Genomic DNA, 21,025 nt, shown 5'->3' with positions numbered 1-21,025 from the left:
GACAAAGCTTGAAAATGAAAAAAGAGGCCACAAAGGGAAGGAGAGTAAGAGAGAGAGAAAGAGGTAGAGAGAGGGAGAAAGAAATAAAGGGCAAAATTTTTTTTTCGAAGTTCGAAGCAACATTGACTTTGGTTGATATCTGGATGGGTGACTATCCGATTTTTACCAAATTGTTACAGTCGCGTCCTTGTACCATACCGGGATAGCATACCAAATTTCATTGCTTTACGACAAACTGTTCTTGAGATATTTTGTTCACAACCTTTTCAATATTTTCCACGAAATGAGGGTTAAGTAACAATTACTTTGGTTAATATCTGGATGGGTGACTGTCCGATTTTTACCAAATTGTTACAGTCGCGTCCTTGTACCATACCGGGATAGCATACCAAATTTCATTGCTTTACGACAAACTGTTCTTGAGATATTTTGTTCACAACCTTTTCAATATTTTCCACGAAATGAGGGTTAAGTAACAATTACTTTGGTTAATATCTGGATGGGTGACTGTCCGATTTTTACCAAATTGTTACAGTCGCGTCCTTGGACCATGCCGGGATAGCATACCAAATTTCATTTCTCTACGATAAACCGTTCTTGAGATATTTTGTTCACAACTTCCTACTTTTTCCCATTTCAACCTGTAGTACGTACGTACGTACGTACGTACGTTACGTACAGACCATGGGCTAAAAACCACTTTTTTGGAATCAGGGGACCCCAAAACGGATATTTCCACCCATTTCCCGATTTTGAAAATTTGGACCGATTGCAATACTTTCATTACTAGTATAGCTCCGCTATACTGTAGTAATAGAAAGTAAAAAAGTTGTTTCTTGGAAAAAAAACACTTCCTGTTAAAGTTCTGTCTATAAAGTTAGTAACCAAGTCTTAACAGAGTACAAGTCGAACCAACTACAAGTCTTACTCAACTGCAAGTCGAAAAAAAGTAAAAAAGTTGTTTCTTGGAAAAAAAAACACTTCCTGTTAAAGTTCTGTCTATAAAGTTAGTAACCAAGTCTTAACAAAGTACAAGTCGAACCAACTACAAATCTTACTCAACTGCAAGTCTTGCACACTGCAAGTTGCAAGTCAGCGATGAAACTTTTCAAATTAAAAATGCAAGTCGCAAGTTGCAAATGCAATTCGAGAGAAAGAGAAGACACAATTCTTTCTCTCTTTGTCAATTTTAAACTCCCCCTCTCTATTCATCTCACCCTCTTTCTCCTTTTATTCTCTCTCTCTCTCTCTCTCTCTCTTTATTTCTGTCCCTGCATGTCTCTCGGGAAAGAAAAGAACAGAGGGAAATAAAGAGAGAAATAATGACTTGAGGGAGGGGAAGAAAGAAAGAGAGAGAGAGAGTGAGGGGAAGATGCGTCAGCCCTTCAGCCATGTCGTTTCTTTTCGGGTCAAAAATAATAACAATAAAGAAATAAACAAAATAAAATAACAAAAAATACTGAGAACACTTCAACAAGAGGGAAAATGTACTTACAAGTGAAAAATAAATACAAATAAAAACGAAAAGGAGGACGAAGAAGAAGAAGAAACAAGAAGGAGGAAAAAATAAACAGAAAATAAATATGGAACAAGGGGTGGTAAAATTGAGAGACAGAAAGGGAGAGGAAAGATGAGAAAGCCCTATAAGGAAGGAGAAAAAAAGTAGAAGATGATGAAGAAGAAGTAAAAGAAGAAGTAGTAGTAGTAGAAGAAGGAGGAGGAGGAGAAAATAAACAAACAGAAAGATGGAAGGTGTGGGGGATAAAATTGAGAAAGATGAGACAGAAAGAGAGAGAGAGAGAAAGAGAGAAAAAGAGAGAGAGAGAGAGAGAGAGAGAGAGAGAGAGAGAGAGAGAGAGAGAGAGAGAGAGGCGGGAGAGAGAGAAAGATGAGCAGAGATTATGTTTGTGATGAGAGTGCGTAGTATGTTTATGTTTATTCATGTGTTTCAATGTCAGTTTCACCATTATTTTTCTCTACCTTTGTAGATAAAACATCAGCTAAACTTAACAATGTTACAAAAAAATTAAAATATGTACCTACAAAATATCCGAGTTAAAGAACTTATTTAGCTTTTAATTAATTTAATGAACCTCGAAATAAATCCTTGGTAAACACACCATTAAAAAAAAAAAATAAATAAAATAAAAATAAATGAAAATCTACTCTTACTTACCTATAGCCGTAGCTAAACGTAAACAGGGGCGGCTGAAGAGGGGAGTGGGGCCTCAGCTTGGGCCCCACCTCGGCTTTGAATATTGAAATGTACATGACGAGGCCTATCAACATCATCAGGCCTGGAACATTGAAATGAGAAACATGAAAACATTATTAAACTGTAGAATTTTATTTTTAACTTAAAAAAGAACAATTAATTTTAGGAAGGTACCTAGGTATAAACAGAACTTTTTTTTGTCCCGAGGGATTAAAGAGTTAGTAGAGTTAGACCATATCCAGATTATTCAGCCTTGCCAGCTTGGCACATACATATTTATAACTTTAACTACGAAATGTTCCACCAAAACCCAGGATATTCAGTCAAAAACTAGGGACCAATATTCATGAAAACACATAGTGACAACATTTAGGAATAGCCTAATATGTAAATGCCTTGAGTTAGATCTTTGACTCATGCTCAGTCAAGAGTCATGAAAGTATTTGCCTAACGAGACCAAAAGAAGAAGACGAGGGTTTAAAGAGTTAGTAGAGTTAGACCATATCCAGATTATTCAGCCTTGCCAGCTTGGCACATACATATTTATAACTTTAACTAGGTACAAAATGTTCCACCAAAACCCAGGATACCTATTCAGTCAAAAACTAGGTACCGATATTCATGAAAACACATAGTGACAACATTTAGGAATAGCCTAAAATGTAAATAAATGCCTTGAGTTAGATCTTTGACTCATGCTCAGTCACGAGTCATGAAAGTATTTGCTTAACGAGACCAAAATAAGAAGAAGAAGAAGGAGGAGGAGGAGGAGGAGGAAGAGAAAAAAAAGTTAGAAAAATTCCTAACAAGAAAAAATATCGTGAATAGAAAACGGAAAGAACGGAAGATATTACGAGAAAGAGAGAGAGAGAGAGAGAAGGAAAAGAAAATCTGACAAGTATTATAGGAAACTGGTGATGTGAAAGAAGAAGGAAGAGGAACAGGAAGGCAAAGTCGATGCAGAAGAAAAAAAAAGCAGACTTGTAGCCGGAGGGAATGAGGACGGAAAAGAAAAAGAAGAAGGAGAAGGAAAAAGAAGAATAAGTTGAAGAAGAAGAAGAAGACGAAGAAGAAGATGAAGAAGAAGAAGAAAAAGAAGAATAAGTTGAAGAAGAAGACGAAGAAGATGAAGAAGAAGAAGAAGAAGGAAAAAGAAGAATAAGTTGAAGAAGAAGACGAAGAAGAAGATCGAGGAGAAGAAGAAGAAGATGGAGAAGAAGAAGAAGAAGAAGAAGAAGAAGAAGAAGAAGAAGAAGATGGAGAAGAAGAAGAAGAAAAAGAAGCAGAAGAAGAGACGAAGAAGAATTCTAAAAAAAAAGCAGACTTGTAGCCGGAGGGAATGAGGACGGAAAAGAAAAAGAAGAAGGAGAAGGAAAAAGAAGAATAAGTTGAAGAAGATGGAGAAGAAGAAGAAGAAGAAAAAGAAGAAGAAGACGAAGAAGAAGATGGAGAAGAAGAAGGAAAAAGAAGAATAAGTTGAAGAAGACGAAGAAGATCGAGAAGAAGAAGAAGAAGAAAAAGAAGCAGAAGAAGAGACGAAGAAGAATTCTATGGAAAAGGGTGGAATGTAAAAAAAAGAGGAGGAATACGAGATGATGATGTGGAATTAAAGAAGAAAAAAAAAAAAATACAAGCAATAACGTGGGGAGATTGAAGAGAAAAAACACGCGGGGGAGAATAGCGAAACGGCAAGCTAACTAGACTGGCTCAGCTGGCGCTATAGCACTTTGAATGTGTTCAAATTTTCGACTGCTTGACAGATAAATCTCATCGTGTTTATTACCAGGATTTTTCTCATTCCTACGTCAGGATTATTATGATCGTGTTGCCTACAGATAAATACAGTGGCGAAGACTTCAGAAATTGAATAAGAACACTGACACAGTTCTCCCAAAGTGGCTGAGCTGTAAGGCAACCTTAACCTCTTACCAAGGTTGTGGAATTCTCACAACAAGTTACTGTAGGTAGTACATCTTTTTGAAAATTCCTGCACTTGCCTTTGTTTTTAAGAGTTTAATAACAAGTCAACGGACAGAGCCCATGTAGGTATGTATATTTATTAAAATAGGTATTAGGTAATATTATGTTTATAAAATGCTTACAATGTTCACTATCGATAACCAGTGGTATCCAAGTCTTCCTCTGTTTCAGTGTCCTAAAACATGATGGTTATAGTGTTTATACGCGTCTGATTTAGTTTAAATTTGAGGAAAAGCAGTGAGTTCTGTGCTGAACGTATCAAATTTTGTGATTTATTTCCTGTTTCCCTCACTTTTCCTGTCTTTCTCTTCCTTTCCTTTTCCTCCAGCGAAACGGAGGGCTAACAGGACGAAGCAAACATGGAAGAAGACGAAGAAGAAGAAGATGGAGAAGAAGAGGAGAAGGCGGAAGGAGAAGAGACAAGAAAGGACGAAGAGTCAAGGGAAACGACAAAGAAAGACGATAGAAACTCACAGCGGGACTTGAAGTGGAGGAAAATCTGACAAGTATTATAGGAAACTGGTGATGTGAAAGAAGAAGGAAGAGGAACAGGAAGGCAAAGTCGATGCAGAAGAAAAAAAAGCAGACTTGTAGCCGGGGGGAATGAGGACGGAAAAGAAAAAGAAGAAGGAGAAGAAAAAAGAAGAATAAGTTGAAGAAGAAGACGAGGAAGAAGATGGAGAAGAAGAAGAAGAAGAAGAAGAAGAAGAAGAAGGAGGAAAAAGAAGAATAAGTTGAAGAAGAAGAAGAAGAAGACGAAGAAGAAGATGGAGAAGAAGAAGAAAAAGAAGCAGAAGAAGAAGAAGAAGAGACGAAGAAGAATTCTATGGAAAAGGGTGGAATGTAAAAAAAGAGGAGGAATACGAGATGATGATGTGGAATTAAAGAAAGAAGAAGAAGAAAAAAAAAGAAGTACATAAGCTAAACAGAAAAAAATACAAGCAATAACGTGGGGAGATTGAAGAGAAAAAACACGCGGGGGAGAATAGCGAAACGGAGGGCTAACAGGACGAAGCAAACATGGAAGAAGACGAAGAAGAAGAAGATGGAGAAGAAGAGGAGAAGGCGGAAGGAGTAGAGACAAGAAAGGACGAAGAGTCAAGGGAAACGGCAAAGATAGACGATAGAAACTCACAGCGGGACTTGAAGTGGAGAGAAGTTAATCTAGTGGAAGGGAAAGCTTTCACAAAGTTGTTGCTGATATTTATTTTTCCTCCCCAGTCAACTCCTACATCCATGCTTATCCTTTCCCCAATTTCTGTCTCAGCTATTTTTCTCTCCTCTTTCTTCACTTCTTCTTCTCTCCCTCCTTCTAGTTTCTCTCTTTGTCTCTTTTCTCTTGAGTGTAGTACTCATCCTGTCCCTCCTTCGCCCCTTTCTGATAAATTCTCCTTTCTTTTCCTCTTCCTCTCTTCCCTTCTTTCTTCCCTTCGTCTCCTGTTTTCTCTCTTCGGTTGGAATGTGATCGTTCATTTTTCCCGTGAAACAATAATGAAATAGGTAAAATGTTTCGGGGAAAGTTCAGGCCGAAGGGAAAGAACGCTAAGGAGGGAGAAAGGGAGAGAATAACGAGGGATAAATTGGATGGGAGGGATAGGAATTTTGAGGGGAGAGAGAGGGAGAAAGTGGGATGAAAGAGAAAATAGCTATAGGGGAGAGAGAAAGAAGAGAGATTGAATATTGGATAGGAGGTAGAGAAAGAGATAGGAAATTTGAAAGGAGAGAGAGAGAGGGATGTAAGAGGAAATAGCTATAAGGGAGAGAGAAAGAAGAAATACTGAATATTAGACGGGAGGGAGGGAAAGAGATATGAATTTTGAGGGGAGAGAGAGAGAGGGATGCAAGAGGAAATAGCTATAGGGGAGAGACAAAGAAGAGAGATTGAATATTGGATAGGAGGGAGAGAAAGAGATAGAAATTTTGAGGGGAGAGAGGGGTGAAAGAATCGGAGGGAAAGAGGGAGACGGAAAAAATAATCATTTCCCTGAAAATTTATAGGTAAGTATGAATCTCTTCCCCTCTCCCTCCTTCCCTCTCACCCCCTCTCTCCTCCCCTCTCTCTCTCTCCTCCCTCTTTCGATTTTTTTTTTTTTTTTTTACAAAATGTTTTTGGGATTTCATTGTGTGTGAATGTTTTATAACAAGAGAATTTTGAATTTTTAAATCTGGGGGGGTTTTTTTTTTCAAATCCCGATGATTGTTTTTCAGCCACAAGCGGGCGAGTTGTGTTTGAAAATTTACTACCTATGTACCTGCGTACCTAATTGAATAATTTAATTAAAACTTGTGAATTGTGAATACACCCGTCTCTCGAAAAGGGCATTGAACTAGAGAAACTCCCCATTGAAAGCACAGACTTTTATTGATAATGTGAAATTCGGTATTTATTTTATTTTAGATACACAACCCCTTTTTTCGTCATTTCCGTTTAAATCTGCTGAGTGTAGTAAATATGTAGTTACCTACATACCTACCTATACCTAAATATTTATATGTAGTTACCTACATACCTAATGTAGGTACATGAGTTTTGTGTAATTTTATAAAAATCTCTTACCTACTCCTCAACTTACTAAATCCTTCCACCCGAAATCCATCTCAAGGACACTGAAAGTAAGTTGTAACTTCTAAACACCCTATAATTGCATTCCTTGGAGCCTTTGCAATTTATTGGACATCCTATGGTTGCATGTAGACATCTTGTATTTTTCCTTAGCATCTTTTTTAACTTTTTTTATTTTTTTACGAGGTTTAAGTTTTCCTATCACTTTTTCTTCTCCTGTCTGACAACTGACAACACTGTCTCGTTTCCTTGCAATATTTCCAGATGCTATTTTTTATTAGTTTCATTTTTTATTATTTTTTCTTTTAAAAGTTTATCAACACCGGTTTTTTTTTTGGACTTATACTCAGCCCTTCAGTTTGTGAGTCCAACATTCTATCTCTAATCTACCGTTGGGGTTATAAGTTATAATTGATTAAAAAATATACTGAGGTTCATAGTTCTGAAAGAAACAATTATTTTAGTTGTCATAATTGATTAAAAAATATACTGAGGTTCATAGTTCTGAAAGAAACAATTATTTTAGTTGTCTAATTAAGTTAAAGAAGTAGTGGAGTAAAAAAAAAGCAACGGGTAAACTTCAGCGCAATATTTTCATCGTGACATATTTTTCAAAACTTTCTCTACCTTGGCGTGTGCACCCTGCTCCCCCTAATTTTTTATTACTCCACTACTTCTCCAGTGCAGTAGCTTGAGATTTTCAAAAAAGGACGCTATAATTTGCTGGTGATATTAGAATCCAGGTTAAATAATCACTTACTATTTTTGGCAAGAGCTGTAAGTAAAGGGTGAGAAAAATCATAGAGAGGAAGGGAAGCCATGGCTCACTATCTTCCATTGAGAATCCGCCACTGGTGCTACCTGGTCTCTTCTCTTCTATAATTTTCCTTGAAAACTCTTGGCTTGTTTTGTACGTTCTTTATCCTCAGTTTACCATGCAAATTTATGTAGCGTTCTATAAGTTCTAAGTACCTAAAGTATATTATCTTGTGCTATACCTATCTACCTATTTTATGTATGTATTTCTTGTGCTTTGTATATCTTCTCTTCTTCTTATTTATTTTCGAGAGAAAATTCGATAAAAAACTTAATAATAATAATTATATTGTTTCTTGGAAAAAAAACACTTCCTGTTAAAGTTCTGTCTATAAAGTTAGTTACTAAGTCTTAACAAAGTATAAGTCGAACCAACTACAAGTCTAACTATTAACTACAAGTCTTACTCAACTGCAAGTCTTGCACACTGCAAGTTGCAAGTCTGCGATGAAACTTTTCAAATTAAAAATGCAAGTCGCTAGTTGCAAATGCAATTCGAGAGAAAGAGAAGACACAATTCTTTCTCTCTTTGTCAATTTTAAACCCCCCCTCTATTCATCTCACCCTCTTTCTCCTTTTATTCTCTCTCTTTCTCTCTCTCTCTCTCTCTTTATTTCTGTCCCTGCATGTCTCTCGGGAAAGAAAAGAACAGAGGGAAATAAAGAGAGAAATAATGACTTGAGGGAGGGGAAGAAAGAAAGAGAGAGAGAAAAAGTGAGGGGAAGGAGAGAGAGAGAGAGAGAGAGAGAGAGAGAGGAACTAAGTAAGAGTGACAAATGTAATTAAAATGCAAGGAGACAAGTGTAATAAGAGAAGGAAGATTGTCGGGTTCATTCCTAGGTTAGAGAGAGAAAAAAAGAGGAGGGAGAAAGAGAAAAGGATAGTGATAGAATTGAGGGGAAGGAACGGAGAGGGACGATAAAAAGGGAGAAGGAAAAAGAGAGAGATATACCTACATAGAAAGGAGAAAGATCGAGAGAGAAAGAGAGGAGGGACAAAGCTTGAAAATGAAAAAAGAGAGGTTGAACAAGAGAGGAAGAAGGAAATATAGGCCACAAAGAGAAGGAGAGTAAGAGAGAGAGAGAAAGAGGTAGAGAGAGGGAGAAAGAAATAAAGGGCAAAAAGGGATGGAGAGAGACAGAGGATCCTAGCCAGCTACTTGGTATTCAAATTTCAATTTAATAAAAAATTCCCCCCCCCAGAAGATACAAATTTTGTCCTTTACCCTCCCTCAGGGTCCTCTTTCTGAGAATACTGTGAAATAGGAAACAAGCAAATTACACCGTAACAGGACGAAGAAGAAGAACAAAGAAGAAGAAAACGAAGAAGACGAAGACGAACAAGAAGAAGACGAAGGAGAAGAAAAACAACAACGACACCAACAGTAACAATAAGATTAAAATAGATTCAAAAATTTCCAACAAAGAAACATCAAACATCAGAGATTCAGTTTATAAAACAACCTATCCATGGCAGATATCCAATGGAGCGTATGTCATGAGGGAAATACAAAGGACTCTGGCTGACTAGAGAAACAAAAGCAAACAGAAGAACATAAAGGGCAAACGATATGAGAGAATGAAAGATAAATAATCGAGGAAAGCAAAGGGCAAAGAACGGCTCGAGGCGAAATGAAGGAAGAATAAAAGAATTAAAAGAAAAAAAAAAAAAAGAACGGAAGGCAAAATAAATAAACCAGATTGAATGATAGAAAGAAAAAGAACTAGAAAAATAAATAAATAAAAAAGAGAACACTGAGAATATTAAGGGATCCAAAGATTGAAGAGGAAAGTAAAATAGAAGATTGAGATATGAAAAGAAAGAGATGAGCTCAAAAGAAATTGAACAAGTCCAGAAAGAAAGATACCTACGTAGATACAAAAGACACCTAATGGTGATGGCTTAAATAAAAATAAGAATAAAAATAGAAAGGTCTTTTGCATGGAGAATATTTATTTTCGAGAGAAAATTCGATGAAAAACTTAATAATGAAAAAAAAATCTGGTGTGAACATCACACGACTTTCTATTACATTTGCAGAATGCGTAGGTACGTGTTTTGGCACTAAAATCTGACCATCGAAAATTTGACCCGATTACATTACTTTCCTTCCTATAGGATAAGGAAAGTAAAAAGGCAACCAGTCAGTTCTAGAGGAAACGTCAGTCCCAGAAAGAACTCAAGATATCTTCAGATACAAAAGCCAAAAGGTCAAAACTGGAGGTAGAAACCTTGCATAAGAGAACGAAAAATATATCAGGGGGTCAGGATTTCAGATTAACCCTGAGTAAAAAGAAAATAGATCGACTTCAAAACATATTTCAAAGAAGAGTTTTAAAGGAATATGGAGGGAGAGAGAGAGAAGGGACAAGAGATATATTAGAAAAAAACAAGGAAAAGAAAAGAGACAGAAATGGCAGAATTGGAAAGAAAAAGAAAAAAAAGAGGACAAAAATGTTAGAGGAAGACAAAGAGGGTGTGGATAAAGATCATGTTTGACATTGACAGAAAAAAGGAAAAACTATGGAAATTAAAGAGAGAAAGGAAAGGGAACAGACAAGATAGGAAGAGGAATAGCCAGAACGTCGAGAAAAAAGGATGAAAAAAGGATAAATCCATCAAGATAATTGGAGACATAACCAAGAAAGATAAGAGACGGAAAGCAGAAAAAGAAGGATATAATGTAAGAAGAACAAGGAACAAGTAGAGATGTAAGAAGACAGTACCAAGAGGATTTAAGAAAAAAAGGGACACATGGAAAGAGAGGTAGAGAGAGTAAAGAATAAGGAAGACAAGAAAAAAGACATGAAAAACGACAAAGCTCTCTCTTTCGTTATCCTTTCTACTCCTTGAGAAAAAGAGCTGAGAAATTAGAGATAATTGGAATGGAGAAGTGTGGAAAGAGGAAAGAAGGAGGAGCAATGGAAAAGGAAAGAAGGAAACGAAAGAGGAAGGAATGTAAAAGGCAAATTTTGTAAAGGAAGAAAACTCAAGAAGATCGGTTGAAAGAGGCCTAATTACGTCAAGATGTTAACAAGGGTTTCTTAAGTTTCTTTAATATTGTTTTTGTCTAATGCTTTGTGATATATGAGAGGGGGTTCTAGGCAGGGTAATTGTTCTTTATGTTCTTGTCATAAGAGCTATGCAGGCAATGTTATCACGTGGACCTAGTATGCCGTTAAGAGCAGTGCTGTCAGTGACTAGGGACATTCGTATGTGTTGTTTAAATACTGTGAGATTCATACTTTTGTTAGGGTTGGATTAGTAGATTACAATGTTATTCGCAGTTTTAGTGTTATCAATTTAGTCTAGCTTTTCTTTAGTCTCATTTATTTAATTAATAATTATCACTTCTAGTTTCTTTCGCTACATACATCCTAATGTAAATCTTCTTCATTCAGGCCAATATTTAGTCTTGTTTCTGTTATCTTCCCTGCTTGTTCTTCTTCTTCTTCTTCTCCTTATTCCAATCTTCTTTCATCTTTATGACTTTATCCTTCAGCCACAATCTCTTCAACGACAATTCTTCCCAATGTTCTCATTTCCACTACAATAGGTATTCCTCTTTGAGTGCCAATATCTTTAGATTTCTTGTTTCCATGACAAATCCTCTACATCTTTATTCTTCTCTCACAATATCTTCACAGCTTCAGCGTTCCAAATCTTCCAATGTTCTTTCAGTCACCATTTTATTTTTCTTGACATCTTTTTCTTTCACAGTCGAAAATTTTCTATGACACTTTAGTTTCTTTTCCGTCTCTCTCTCTCTCTCTCTCTCTCTCTCTCTCTCTCTCTCTCTCTCTTTCAAAAACATCTTCTGTAATTTGATGAGATCTCGCTTTACGTTTTCATTTACCCTCAGTCACATTATTGGCTTACTGTCCTTCTTCTCCTTCTTCTTCTTTCTTTATGTTATTTCCTCAGTTTTCTTTGTCCTCAAATGTACCTTTTTTCTGTTCTTGTACTTTTGTGTTCTTTTAGTTTCCTTGTACTTTTGTCAAGTTGCATTATATCCGAAATGGGTTACAACTTTTTTCTTTGCTTATGTACATCCTTGTTGACTACAGGAGCATACATACTGCTTGAATGTTTATTTCTATCCATTATTGTTCTTGTTCTTTTCCTCATACTACTTTTTATTTATTTAGAATTTAGATCACATTTTGCCCTGGGTACCTGTTTTGTTATTGTCATCCATGGGAGTATGGTCCGGGGTTCATGAAAGCAACTTCACAATTTTGCATTCCACTATAGCATTATAATGATAATTCTTTCTAGAAAGAGTCCAAATCAGTTTTTGTGTAAAGCTTCCTAAGATTATTCAAAGTCGATTCACAGAATTTCTCGAGGTATATTCTTTGGGGAACGACATTTTTGACAAACATTTAACTATGTTAAACACAATTGAAAATTCCTTTGAGGATTTAGGTAGGCGTACCTCAAGGATGTGTCCTGCCTCCCAAAATCAAAAGCTCTCTACTCTGCCTCCCAAAAAAACTAAATCTTTCTACTGAAAATGAAAATATTAACAGAACTCACCTGATATGATAAACACAACTCCAGCCACGAACGTAAAGATCTTCTTATGGAAAACAAAATGGCCGTACATATAGCTGATCTCTCCACAGATGAGAAGTACGGTAGAGAATATGAAGAACACAGAGGATCGGGTGACTGCATCTGAAACACAAAATAGGGGTATTTATTTATTGAAATAATTAACTAAATTTTACCAATATACTTACATTTTTATAAATAAAACACTTTTTATAGTAAATTTTAGGTATAAATATAACATCATTCCAGAGGGCAACGTGCTCATGATGCTCGAGCAATTGCCCTTTGGATGTCTAGAGCTAGAGATGGGACTAATTAACTTGGGATTTTCGAAGAAATGTAGATGAAACTAACAACTAACCAATTCATTACTCACTATTTTATAATTGTTTAGTCGAAGGGGAAAGACCCAAGATGATAGTGTTATTTTCTTATTTGTCCTTCAACTCATGCATGTATTTATTTTTCCTCAAGGGAAATTTCTACTCGTCATGAGCGACCAAATAATGATTTAGAAACCAGAATGTAGATTTTTAGATGCATTTGAATAGCTGCCATTTCTAACTTCGGAATGCTATAACACTCGTACATGCTTCTCCGATCCCTAAAAACGATATTAGAGCAGGGTCCTGTATAATTTTGTACATACTCAATTCCGAAAACATAAAAACTAAGTAAGAGTGACAAATGTAATTAAAATGCAAGGAGACAAGTGTAATAAGAGAAGGAAGATTGTCGGGTTCATTCCTAGGTTAGAAGAGAGGGAGAAAGAGAAAAGGATAGTGATAGAATTGAGGGGAAGGAACGGAGAGGGACGATAAAAAGGTAGAAGGAAAAAGAGAGAGATATACCTACATAGAAAGGAGAAAGATCGAGAGAGAAAGAGAGGAGGGACAAAGCTTGAAAATGAAAAAAGAGGCCACAAAGGGAAGGAGAGTAAGAGAGAGAGAAAGAGGTAGAGAGAGGGAGAAAGAAATAAAGGGCAAAAAGGGATGGAGAGAGACAGAGGATCCTAGCCAGCTACTTGGTATTCAAATTTCAATTTAATAAAAAATTCCCCCCAGAAGATACAAATTTTGTCCTTTACCCTCCCTCTCCCTTCCTCTTTCTCTCTCTCTCTCTTTCTCTCTTTGTCCGAAATGAGAATACTGTGAAATAGGAGACGAGCAAATTACACCTTAACAGGACGAAGAAGAAGAAGACGACGAAGACGAACAAGAAGAAGACGAAGAAGAAAAAGAAGAAGAAGAAGAAGAAGAAGAAGAAGGAGAAAGAAATAAAGGGCAAAAAGGGATGGAGAGAGACAGAGGATCCTAGCCAGCTACTTGGTATTCAAATTTCAATTTAATAAAAAAAATTCCCCCCAGAAGATACAAATTTTGTCCTTTACCCTCCCTCTCCCTTCCTCTTTCTCTCTCTCTCTCTCTCTTTCTCTCTTTGTCCGAAATGAGAATACTGTGAAATAGGAGACGAGTAAATTACACCTTAACAGGACGAAGAAGAAGAACAAAGAAGAAGAAGAAGACGACGAAGACGAAGAAGAAAAAGAAGAAGAAAAACAACAACGACACCAACAGCAACAATAAGATTAAAATAGATTCAAAAATTTCCAACAAAGAAACATCAAACATCAGAGATTCAGTTTATAAAACAACCTATCCATGGCAGATATCCAATGGAGCGTATGTCATGAGGGAAATACAAAGGACTCTGGCTGACTAGAGAAACAAAAGCAAACAGAAGAACATAAAGGGCAAACGATATGAGAGAATGAAAGATAAATACCTAATAAAAGGAAAGACGAATGGAATTGATAAAAGGGAAAGAGATAAAAATTTAAACAAAAAATAACAATATTATTCTACCTAATGTTTCCAATGATAAGGAAAACAAAGAATAAGAATCAAAAAGAGGAATACAGAAAAAGAAAGTAATAAACAATAATATACAGAAAACAAAAAGTCTACGAAAAGAGTAGATAAGAAAAAAGAGGAAATTTATGAGCGTTCAAAAAAGTAGAGAAAGAAATGTGAAGAAGAAATTACGGAAAGAGCAAAAGAAAGAGTCCCTATGCACCTACCTCTTAATAATCAAAAGGGAGAGAGTCAATGATAAGGAAAACAAAGAATAAGAATCAAAAAGAGGAATACAGAAAAAGAAAGTAATAAACAATAATATACAGAAAACAAAAAGTGTCTTGTCAGAAACCGGGCCTAAGAAAACAGTAGATAAGAAAAAAGAGGAAAAGATTTGAAAAAGAGCAAATTTATGAGCAGTGTAAAAAAGTAGAGGAAGAAATGTGAAGAAGAAATTACGGAAAGAGCAAGAGAAAGAGTCCCTATGCACCTACCTCTTAATAATCAAAAGGGAGAGAGTAAAAAGACACAGATACCAAAAGATAGCAGAAGAGAAAGAAAGCACAAGAAGAGAGAGAGAGAGAGAGAGAGAGAGAGAGAGAGAGAGAAAGAGAGAATTTGTCTCGTGTACCTACATAAATCTTATGTCTAGCATTTTGTGAATATGAAGGGTACAAAAAAGGGTTCCCTTCCTCCCCACACCCTTTCCCTTTTTTACACACTGGCTAGGTACCTACCTAAGTCCCTTTGTTTGAAAACATGACCTTTACAAAGTAAGCTACAAGGACAGGGAAAAAAAGAAGAAAGAGAGAGAGAGAGAGATGGAAAAAAGAGGGGGTAGGGAGAAAGAGAGGGAGGGACAAAAAAAGGGGAAAGATAAGTCGACGTAAATCTTAAACACGTTTACAAAATCCGTTTAGATTTCTGTTCCAAAGGTGATTTCTGGAGAGGTGATTTCTGTTCCAAAGAGATAAAAAGCTTTCGGTACTTCAATAAGGCGGATTTTCGGCTTCAATATAATCAAGAGAGGATAAATAGGTTCCTCTACCTCCCCTCACGAATATGGTAGGTACTAGTGTCTTTCCCCTTTCTTCTCATATGGTTCCAGCCTTATTGTAGCCAATAAATGGCTTTAAAGGTAGCAAAATAAAATAAATAAAGTAGGTATTAAATAAATAAAACTTACTTTTTGTACTGAATTAACTCATAAGCAATAAGCAACACCTAACTTGTATGGGTAGGTACTTCCACCCCAATCCAGCATTTTCTGAAATACCTAAAATGTAGCTAAACAAAATCTGTAATCTAGCTAGGTACTAGGAAACTGCAATTTGAAAAATCTGCAAACATTTTTTTTTTTCAAACTTTTTTGCTCGAAATGAGAACAAGAAAATACAAATAAACTCCAAACTCCAAATCCTTATTGTGCAATCAAACTTTGAAAAATCCCCAATCAAACTTTCCCCGCAGCTCCGGATCAAGTGAGTTTTTATTTATTTATTTATATTATTATTATTTAGTTTTGTTTTTATTTATTTTTTCTCTCTCGTTTTTCCTCAACTTCATTTCGAAATCGAGGGAGAGGAAAGCTCAAAGTTTGTTTTAGCTGTAACAGCAGTGCAATACCGAAGGTTTTAATTTCAGTAGCTCAAACTTCCGGGGGAAGTTCAACAGGAAACAAATGGGGTAAATTTTGGTACAAAATAATGCCAGTGGCGGACCAAATTTTCAGAATTGAAATATAGAAAATACTATTTATCCCTCTGAGAAAATCCTATCATGTTATGGGGCCCCCCTCACCCCCCTCTCTCTCTCTCTCTCTCTCTCCCTCTCTCTCTCTCTCTCTCTCTCTCTCTCTCTCTCTCTCTCAATATCTATTTCCCCTTGTCTGGCGAGTATATTTCCCCCTCTACATTTCCCCCCTCAAAATGATCTCACCCCATTGGACTCTTTACTTTTCTCCCTCCTCTCGCCTATTTCTTCCTTTTATCTCCCTCTTTGTCCATTTTTTCTCCCTTTTTCAATCGTAAATCTATTTAACTTCCTTACCTTCTTTATCCCACTACTTCTTTCTCTCTTCTTTATGTCTAATACACACTTACGAAAACGTCTTAGGATAAGGAGAGAGATTTATATCCACTAGAAAATAAGAGGAGAGGAAGGGAGGGAGAGAGAAAGGGAGGGAGAGGAGGAAGAGAGAGAGAGAGAGCTTAGTGTCGTAAATCTGATCATTGCCACCCTATGTATAATTCAGTTTGAGAGAGAGAGAGAGAGATTTGGGAGGAGAGAGAGAAGGGGGAAGGAGAGAGAGAGAGAGAGGCTAAGGAGATAGCTTGGAATGTGTACCTTACAATTTTTCTCTCAATCCCTTGGAGCAGACCCATAAAAATGGAAAGAAATAGAAAATAGAAAGAAAAAGTAAATTTTTTCTCTCAATCCCTTGGAGCAGACCCATAAAAATGGAAAGAAATAGAAAATAGAAAGAAAAAGTAAATTAATAGATAAAGAGAGAGAGAGAGAGAGAGAGAGAGAGAGAGAGAGAGAGAGAGAGAGAGAAAATTTATTGAGAAAGGGATAGTGTATTAAAACAAAAAGGAGAAAAAAAAATGTTAATAAAAAACAGACACTAAGAAAAAAAGGAGGTATTGAGAGAAAGAGGAAGGGAGAGGGAAAAGGGAGAAAAATAGGCAGAAAGATAAAAATAGGAGAAGTGTCTGTGTAAATAAATAGAAGAAATAGGAGGAGAAAGGGAGTAAGAAAAAGAAGAAAAAAATAGGAGAAGTGTCTGTGTAAATAAATAGAAGAAATAGGAGGAGAAAGGGAGTAAGAAAAAGAAGAAAGAGAGAGAGAGTTTTTTTTTTTTTTTTTTTTTTTTTTTTTTTTTTTTTACTGAATAACAAAATAATTTAAAATTAGGTACCTACCTACCTACTTCTGTACCAAATAGATTTGGCTTTAGATAATGTTGCTAGATTTTTGGTTTACAGCAATCACAGCGTTCCTGGGGTGGGGCACTTGTAACCTACCCATTGAGAAAAAATAATAATTGATTTGAAAAATAAAACCAACATTCAATATTTATTGAAAATAATAAATACCTATTTATTGCTTCCTGTAGTTCCTGTTAAATCTTCGAGAAAATTGGGCAAAAATTAATTTGATTCGAAATTTCGAAATGATGTTAATTTGATATTGGCAGCCTCAGGTTATGGCTTTTATAATTGGTCTCCCTCCCAACCTTCTCCATCCCCTCTCTTTCCCTCCCTCCCCTCTCCATCTCCCTTCCCCTCCCACAGCAATGCTTATTTTGATTACAATGTCTTCCCCCTCTCTTCATGCAATGTTGTCAAACTCTTCAACATTCCTCACTTCCCCACTTTCCTACCGTGTTGCCAATTTGCCATGCTTCGTCTCCTCTCCTCTCTTTATAACAGTTATTACATGCCCTTCCCAATTTCTTCGTTCTCTTTGACTCTTTTATTCTCAAACATCTCATTCACCTCCTCCTTTTACTCCTAAAATTTTGCATCTCTAATATAGGCCTTACTTTTCCTTTTCATTATTATCCCTCTTCTTTTCCATTCCCCCATCATATTACTTTTCACTTTCTCTTGAAGGAGATGGAGAGGAGAGAGGGTGAAAATTACATCCGGAAAAGTGTATTTTGTATACCGTAAAAATTTGGGCCCTCACGTTTTACTGAAAATTTTTAACAAGAGAATTCATAATAACGAAAATAATAATTTCATTCTGAGTCCTATTCTAATTTTGCTGTTTTGATCCTTTTCTCTTTTGCCGCTAAGCCAGTTCAGTAAGGTTGATAATAGTGATGGGAAAATCAGTGTCGACCTAAAGGTAAACTTTAATGAGACCTCAGGTACATAGGTTGTTTCATTTTCATGTCGAAATAATAGCTTACTTAGGAAGACCTGCAGCAAGCCAACCAGAAAGCTGTAGCTGTAGCCAAATTCTAGAAATAATAGTTGAACTTTTGAAACACCGCACTGGTGAGCAAATCATTAACACGTGCTAAAAGCTGAAAGAACTAAAAAGATTCTAGCATAATTTCTTTTTATAAACGATGAATTAGAAAGCTGTTTGTATTATAATTTTCTACATTTTATACATTTACACTTTTCTACTAGGATGTACCGTAATCCCGTAATGGTCGGTCCCATTTTTGGGATATGCTGCTACTATAGGGAAATCCTTAAAAATTGTCCAATATATTGAAATACTATATAGAATTGTATGTTTTCAGGTATGCTGACTTGAAAAAAGTGGTTATTTTGCCGATTTAAGAAGCTATATTACAGATGGACAAGATGGCGGCTAAATAAGAAAAATAAATTAATTTTCTATTCTTTTAATCCAGTTTAGGCCAAGCTGTATATAATTTTTGACGTGTGGATACGGTGCGGTGGTGGTACCTACCCATTTTGCTGTTGAATACTGATCTCAGGACAACTTTCAGTACCTATATGGTGTCGATCGATCGTGTCGACAAGGTGAGTTATAGAGCCAGAGTGTGCAGGCTCGTATAGAACTAGACGTGCCCTTGAATCGACTGAATCACTCGTACCCTGACCGGCCAATTTCAGGACTGTAGGGACTACAGGAAACGGATGGAACTAAAAAGATTCTAGCAGGACAAGACTGGAGAAAGAAACATGGCAGGGGAAAATCCTGGGGCAAAAAGAGAAGAAGGAGAACTAAAAAGATTCTAGCAGGACAAGACTGGAGAAAGAAACATGGCAGGGGAAAATCCTGGGGCAAAAAGAGAAGAAGGAAAAAAAATATGGAAAGAACATTTTTTTCTTGAAATTGAAAATAAATTGAATTAATTAAAAGAGAAGAAAAAAAGTGATGAAAAATAAGGAGAACATTAAGAAGGAAAAGCAATAATGGAGTAAGAACATGAAGGCGAAGGAAGTAGAAAGAAAAAAGAATGGTTCAGTAAGCAAGCTTTGTCCAATTTATGAGAAAGTTGATGAAAGAGGAAAAGGTGGAGGAAGAAATTAAAAAAGAGAGAAAAGGAGTGAAGAGAGAAAGGGATGAAAGAGAAAAGTAAACATGGTACTTAATGAAAGACTAGATGAAGAAAAATCGATAGAAAGAGAGAAAGAGGGAGAGGAGAAATTTTTATTAAATCTGATAAAAGTGTTTTAGAAAAGAAAGCTAGGAAAAATTATAAGGTTTAAAAGGTGCCTTGGAGATGTTGAAGTCTTCTCAAACATCACTATCAATAACACAGACATCAGTCCTAAAACAAAAGGAACAGGAAAATTAAACACAAAAGAGTTTCTGGAAAATAGATGAGGCTGACAAATTAAGAAATGAACCAAACTTTGAAAAAACAAACACACACAGTGGAAAAATAAAGAAGAAGAAAGAGAAGAAGAAAGAGCAGGAAGAAGAAAAGACGACGTAGAAGAAGCAGAAGCTGTGGCAGGGAATTTAATGGTTCTCCATAAATTCCATGATGATAATCACGAAACAAAATTTCCTTAACCGAAACTTATAGCATTTGAAACGAGAGAAATCGTTAGTTACAGTCGACCACACCACAAATAAAACCATACTCAATGTAGTTAAACAACTTGCACAAAAACTCCTCCTCGTGTAACCCAAAACTTGGTTAGGAGGAAGAAAATTCGTCAAAAGTATTTTACAGAAAGTTTTCCCCAGGACCGGGAGAAGGGGATTGTGATAAAGTTTAGACATTTTTTCTCAAAGACACAAATAAAGTTTGTAATGCCATTTTTTTTTTTTTTTTTCAAAACAAGGAAAGACAGAGTAGCTCTGTCAAACATGGAATGTCACTTTACAGATAAACTTATTGCTCGTCCTGCTGGAAACGGCATTAGTTTCTTTCTGTGAATCCTTTTCTACGTTACCATTTTCTAAACTACACATTTGTTCAAAGACAACATGATGGAGTTTCTATAGGACGGAAGTCAGAACTAGGTAACTGAAAGATAGGAGGAGGAGGAGAATAAGAAGAAGAAGAAGAAGAAGAAGAAGAAAAAAAGAAAGAGCTTCTGCGTACGTATACCTACATACATAGTTGCCAGTGAAGTAGCTGGTAGGTGGGTATTTTTTATATCCAATTGTTTGTCTCCCAAGCTTTAGAGCTTTAGACATTCGTCAAAGTTCTAAAAAAAAACTAAAAAACTATGCCAAAGCATTTTCAACAATAAAAACTGCACTCAAATATAGAATACTTGACATTTTGTCTGATCTGAAAAAAAAAACTCTACCCATGTTTCAGTTTGGCGGTTTTACCTTTCTTTTTTATGTCCGTAAGTTTCATGCTACCAAGCTCAACTTTGTCCAACAATTCTCTGGTGGCGTTGAAGTTGAAACTGTTGAAATCTGTGCAGGGAATAGGGGAAGGTTGCCTGAGATGAACCAGTTTTAAAAAAGAGGTTTGATTGAGAGAACTGTAAATCCTTAGGTATTTATTATCTTGACCATATCATGGGTCTTGACAGCTTAGCTGTTTTTATTTAAACTGCGCTTTTGCTTATTTAGGTGTGCTACATAAGTGTAAAACATAACCTGAATATTTCTTGTGATTTCAGATAGTAGGGGAGTCACAAACCGCAGCTTTCCCCTGTGTCAAGGGACATAAATTTTACATTTTAATATCAGGTGCATGAATTTTTTAAAACTTTTTCTGTTTCCCCAAATCCCATCATCCTTATCATGTCACAAAGGTGAGAGAACCCCCCTCCCTTTTTTTACCTCACATCTCTTGCTCTTTTTTCTTGTTCTCTTGTTCTATTATTTTTCCTTAACATGCAATCCCCTTCTCCCTCGTTTGAAATCTCTGTGTCCTTATCTTGCTCTCTTCTGATGTTATTACTTCCTGATAAAGGGGTAAAGGGACCCTTTAGTTTTTTTTTCAAACATCAAAAATAAGCATTATTATTATTATCTTGTAGTATTTGACGTATCTAAGTACATTTTTTTTTTTTTTTTTTTTTTTTTTTTTTTTGTAAAAAAAAAATTCCCAAAAAAAAATTTTTTTTAAAA

The 21,025-nt window shown here is 36.0% G+C and overlaps 1 protein-coding gene across 1 annotated transcript in view; it reads right to left on the bottom strand.

Moving 5' to 3' along the window:
• LOC103515431 overlaps positions 1-21,025 on the bottom strand; it is a 67,442-nt gene that overhangs the window by 32,692 nt on the left and 13,725 nt on the right. The window contains exons 2-4 of the mRNA XM_008480373.2: positions 20,273-20,362; positions 12,114-12,254; positions 2,177-2,297 (exon numbers count right to left, since the gene is read on the bottom strand). Coding sequence (XP_008478595.1) covers positions 2,177-2,297; positions 12,114-12,254; positions 20,273-20,362 — 352 coding nt within the window. The remainder of the gene's footprint in view (positions 1-2,176; positions 2,298-12,113; positions 12,255-20,272; positions 20,363-21,025) is intronic.

Source organism: Diaphorina citri, unplaced genomic scaffold (genome assembly GCF_000475195.1).
Source record: "Diaphorina citri unplaced genomic scaffold, Diaci psyllid genome assembly version 1.1 scaffold1339, whole genome shotgun sequence".
NCBI lineage: Eukaryota > Metazoa > Arthropoda > Insecta > Hemiptera > Psyllidae > Diaphorina > Diaphorina citri.
This window is presented reverse-complemented; position numbering and strand designations above follow the sequence as displayed.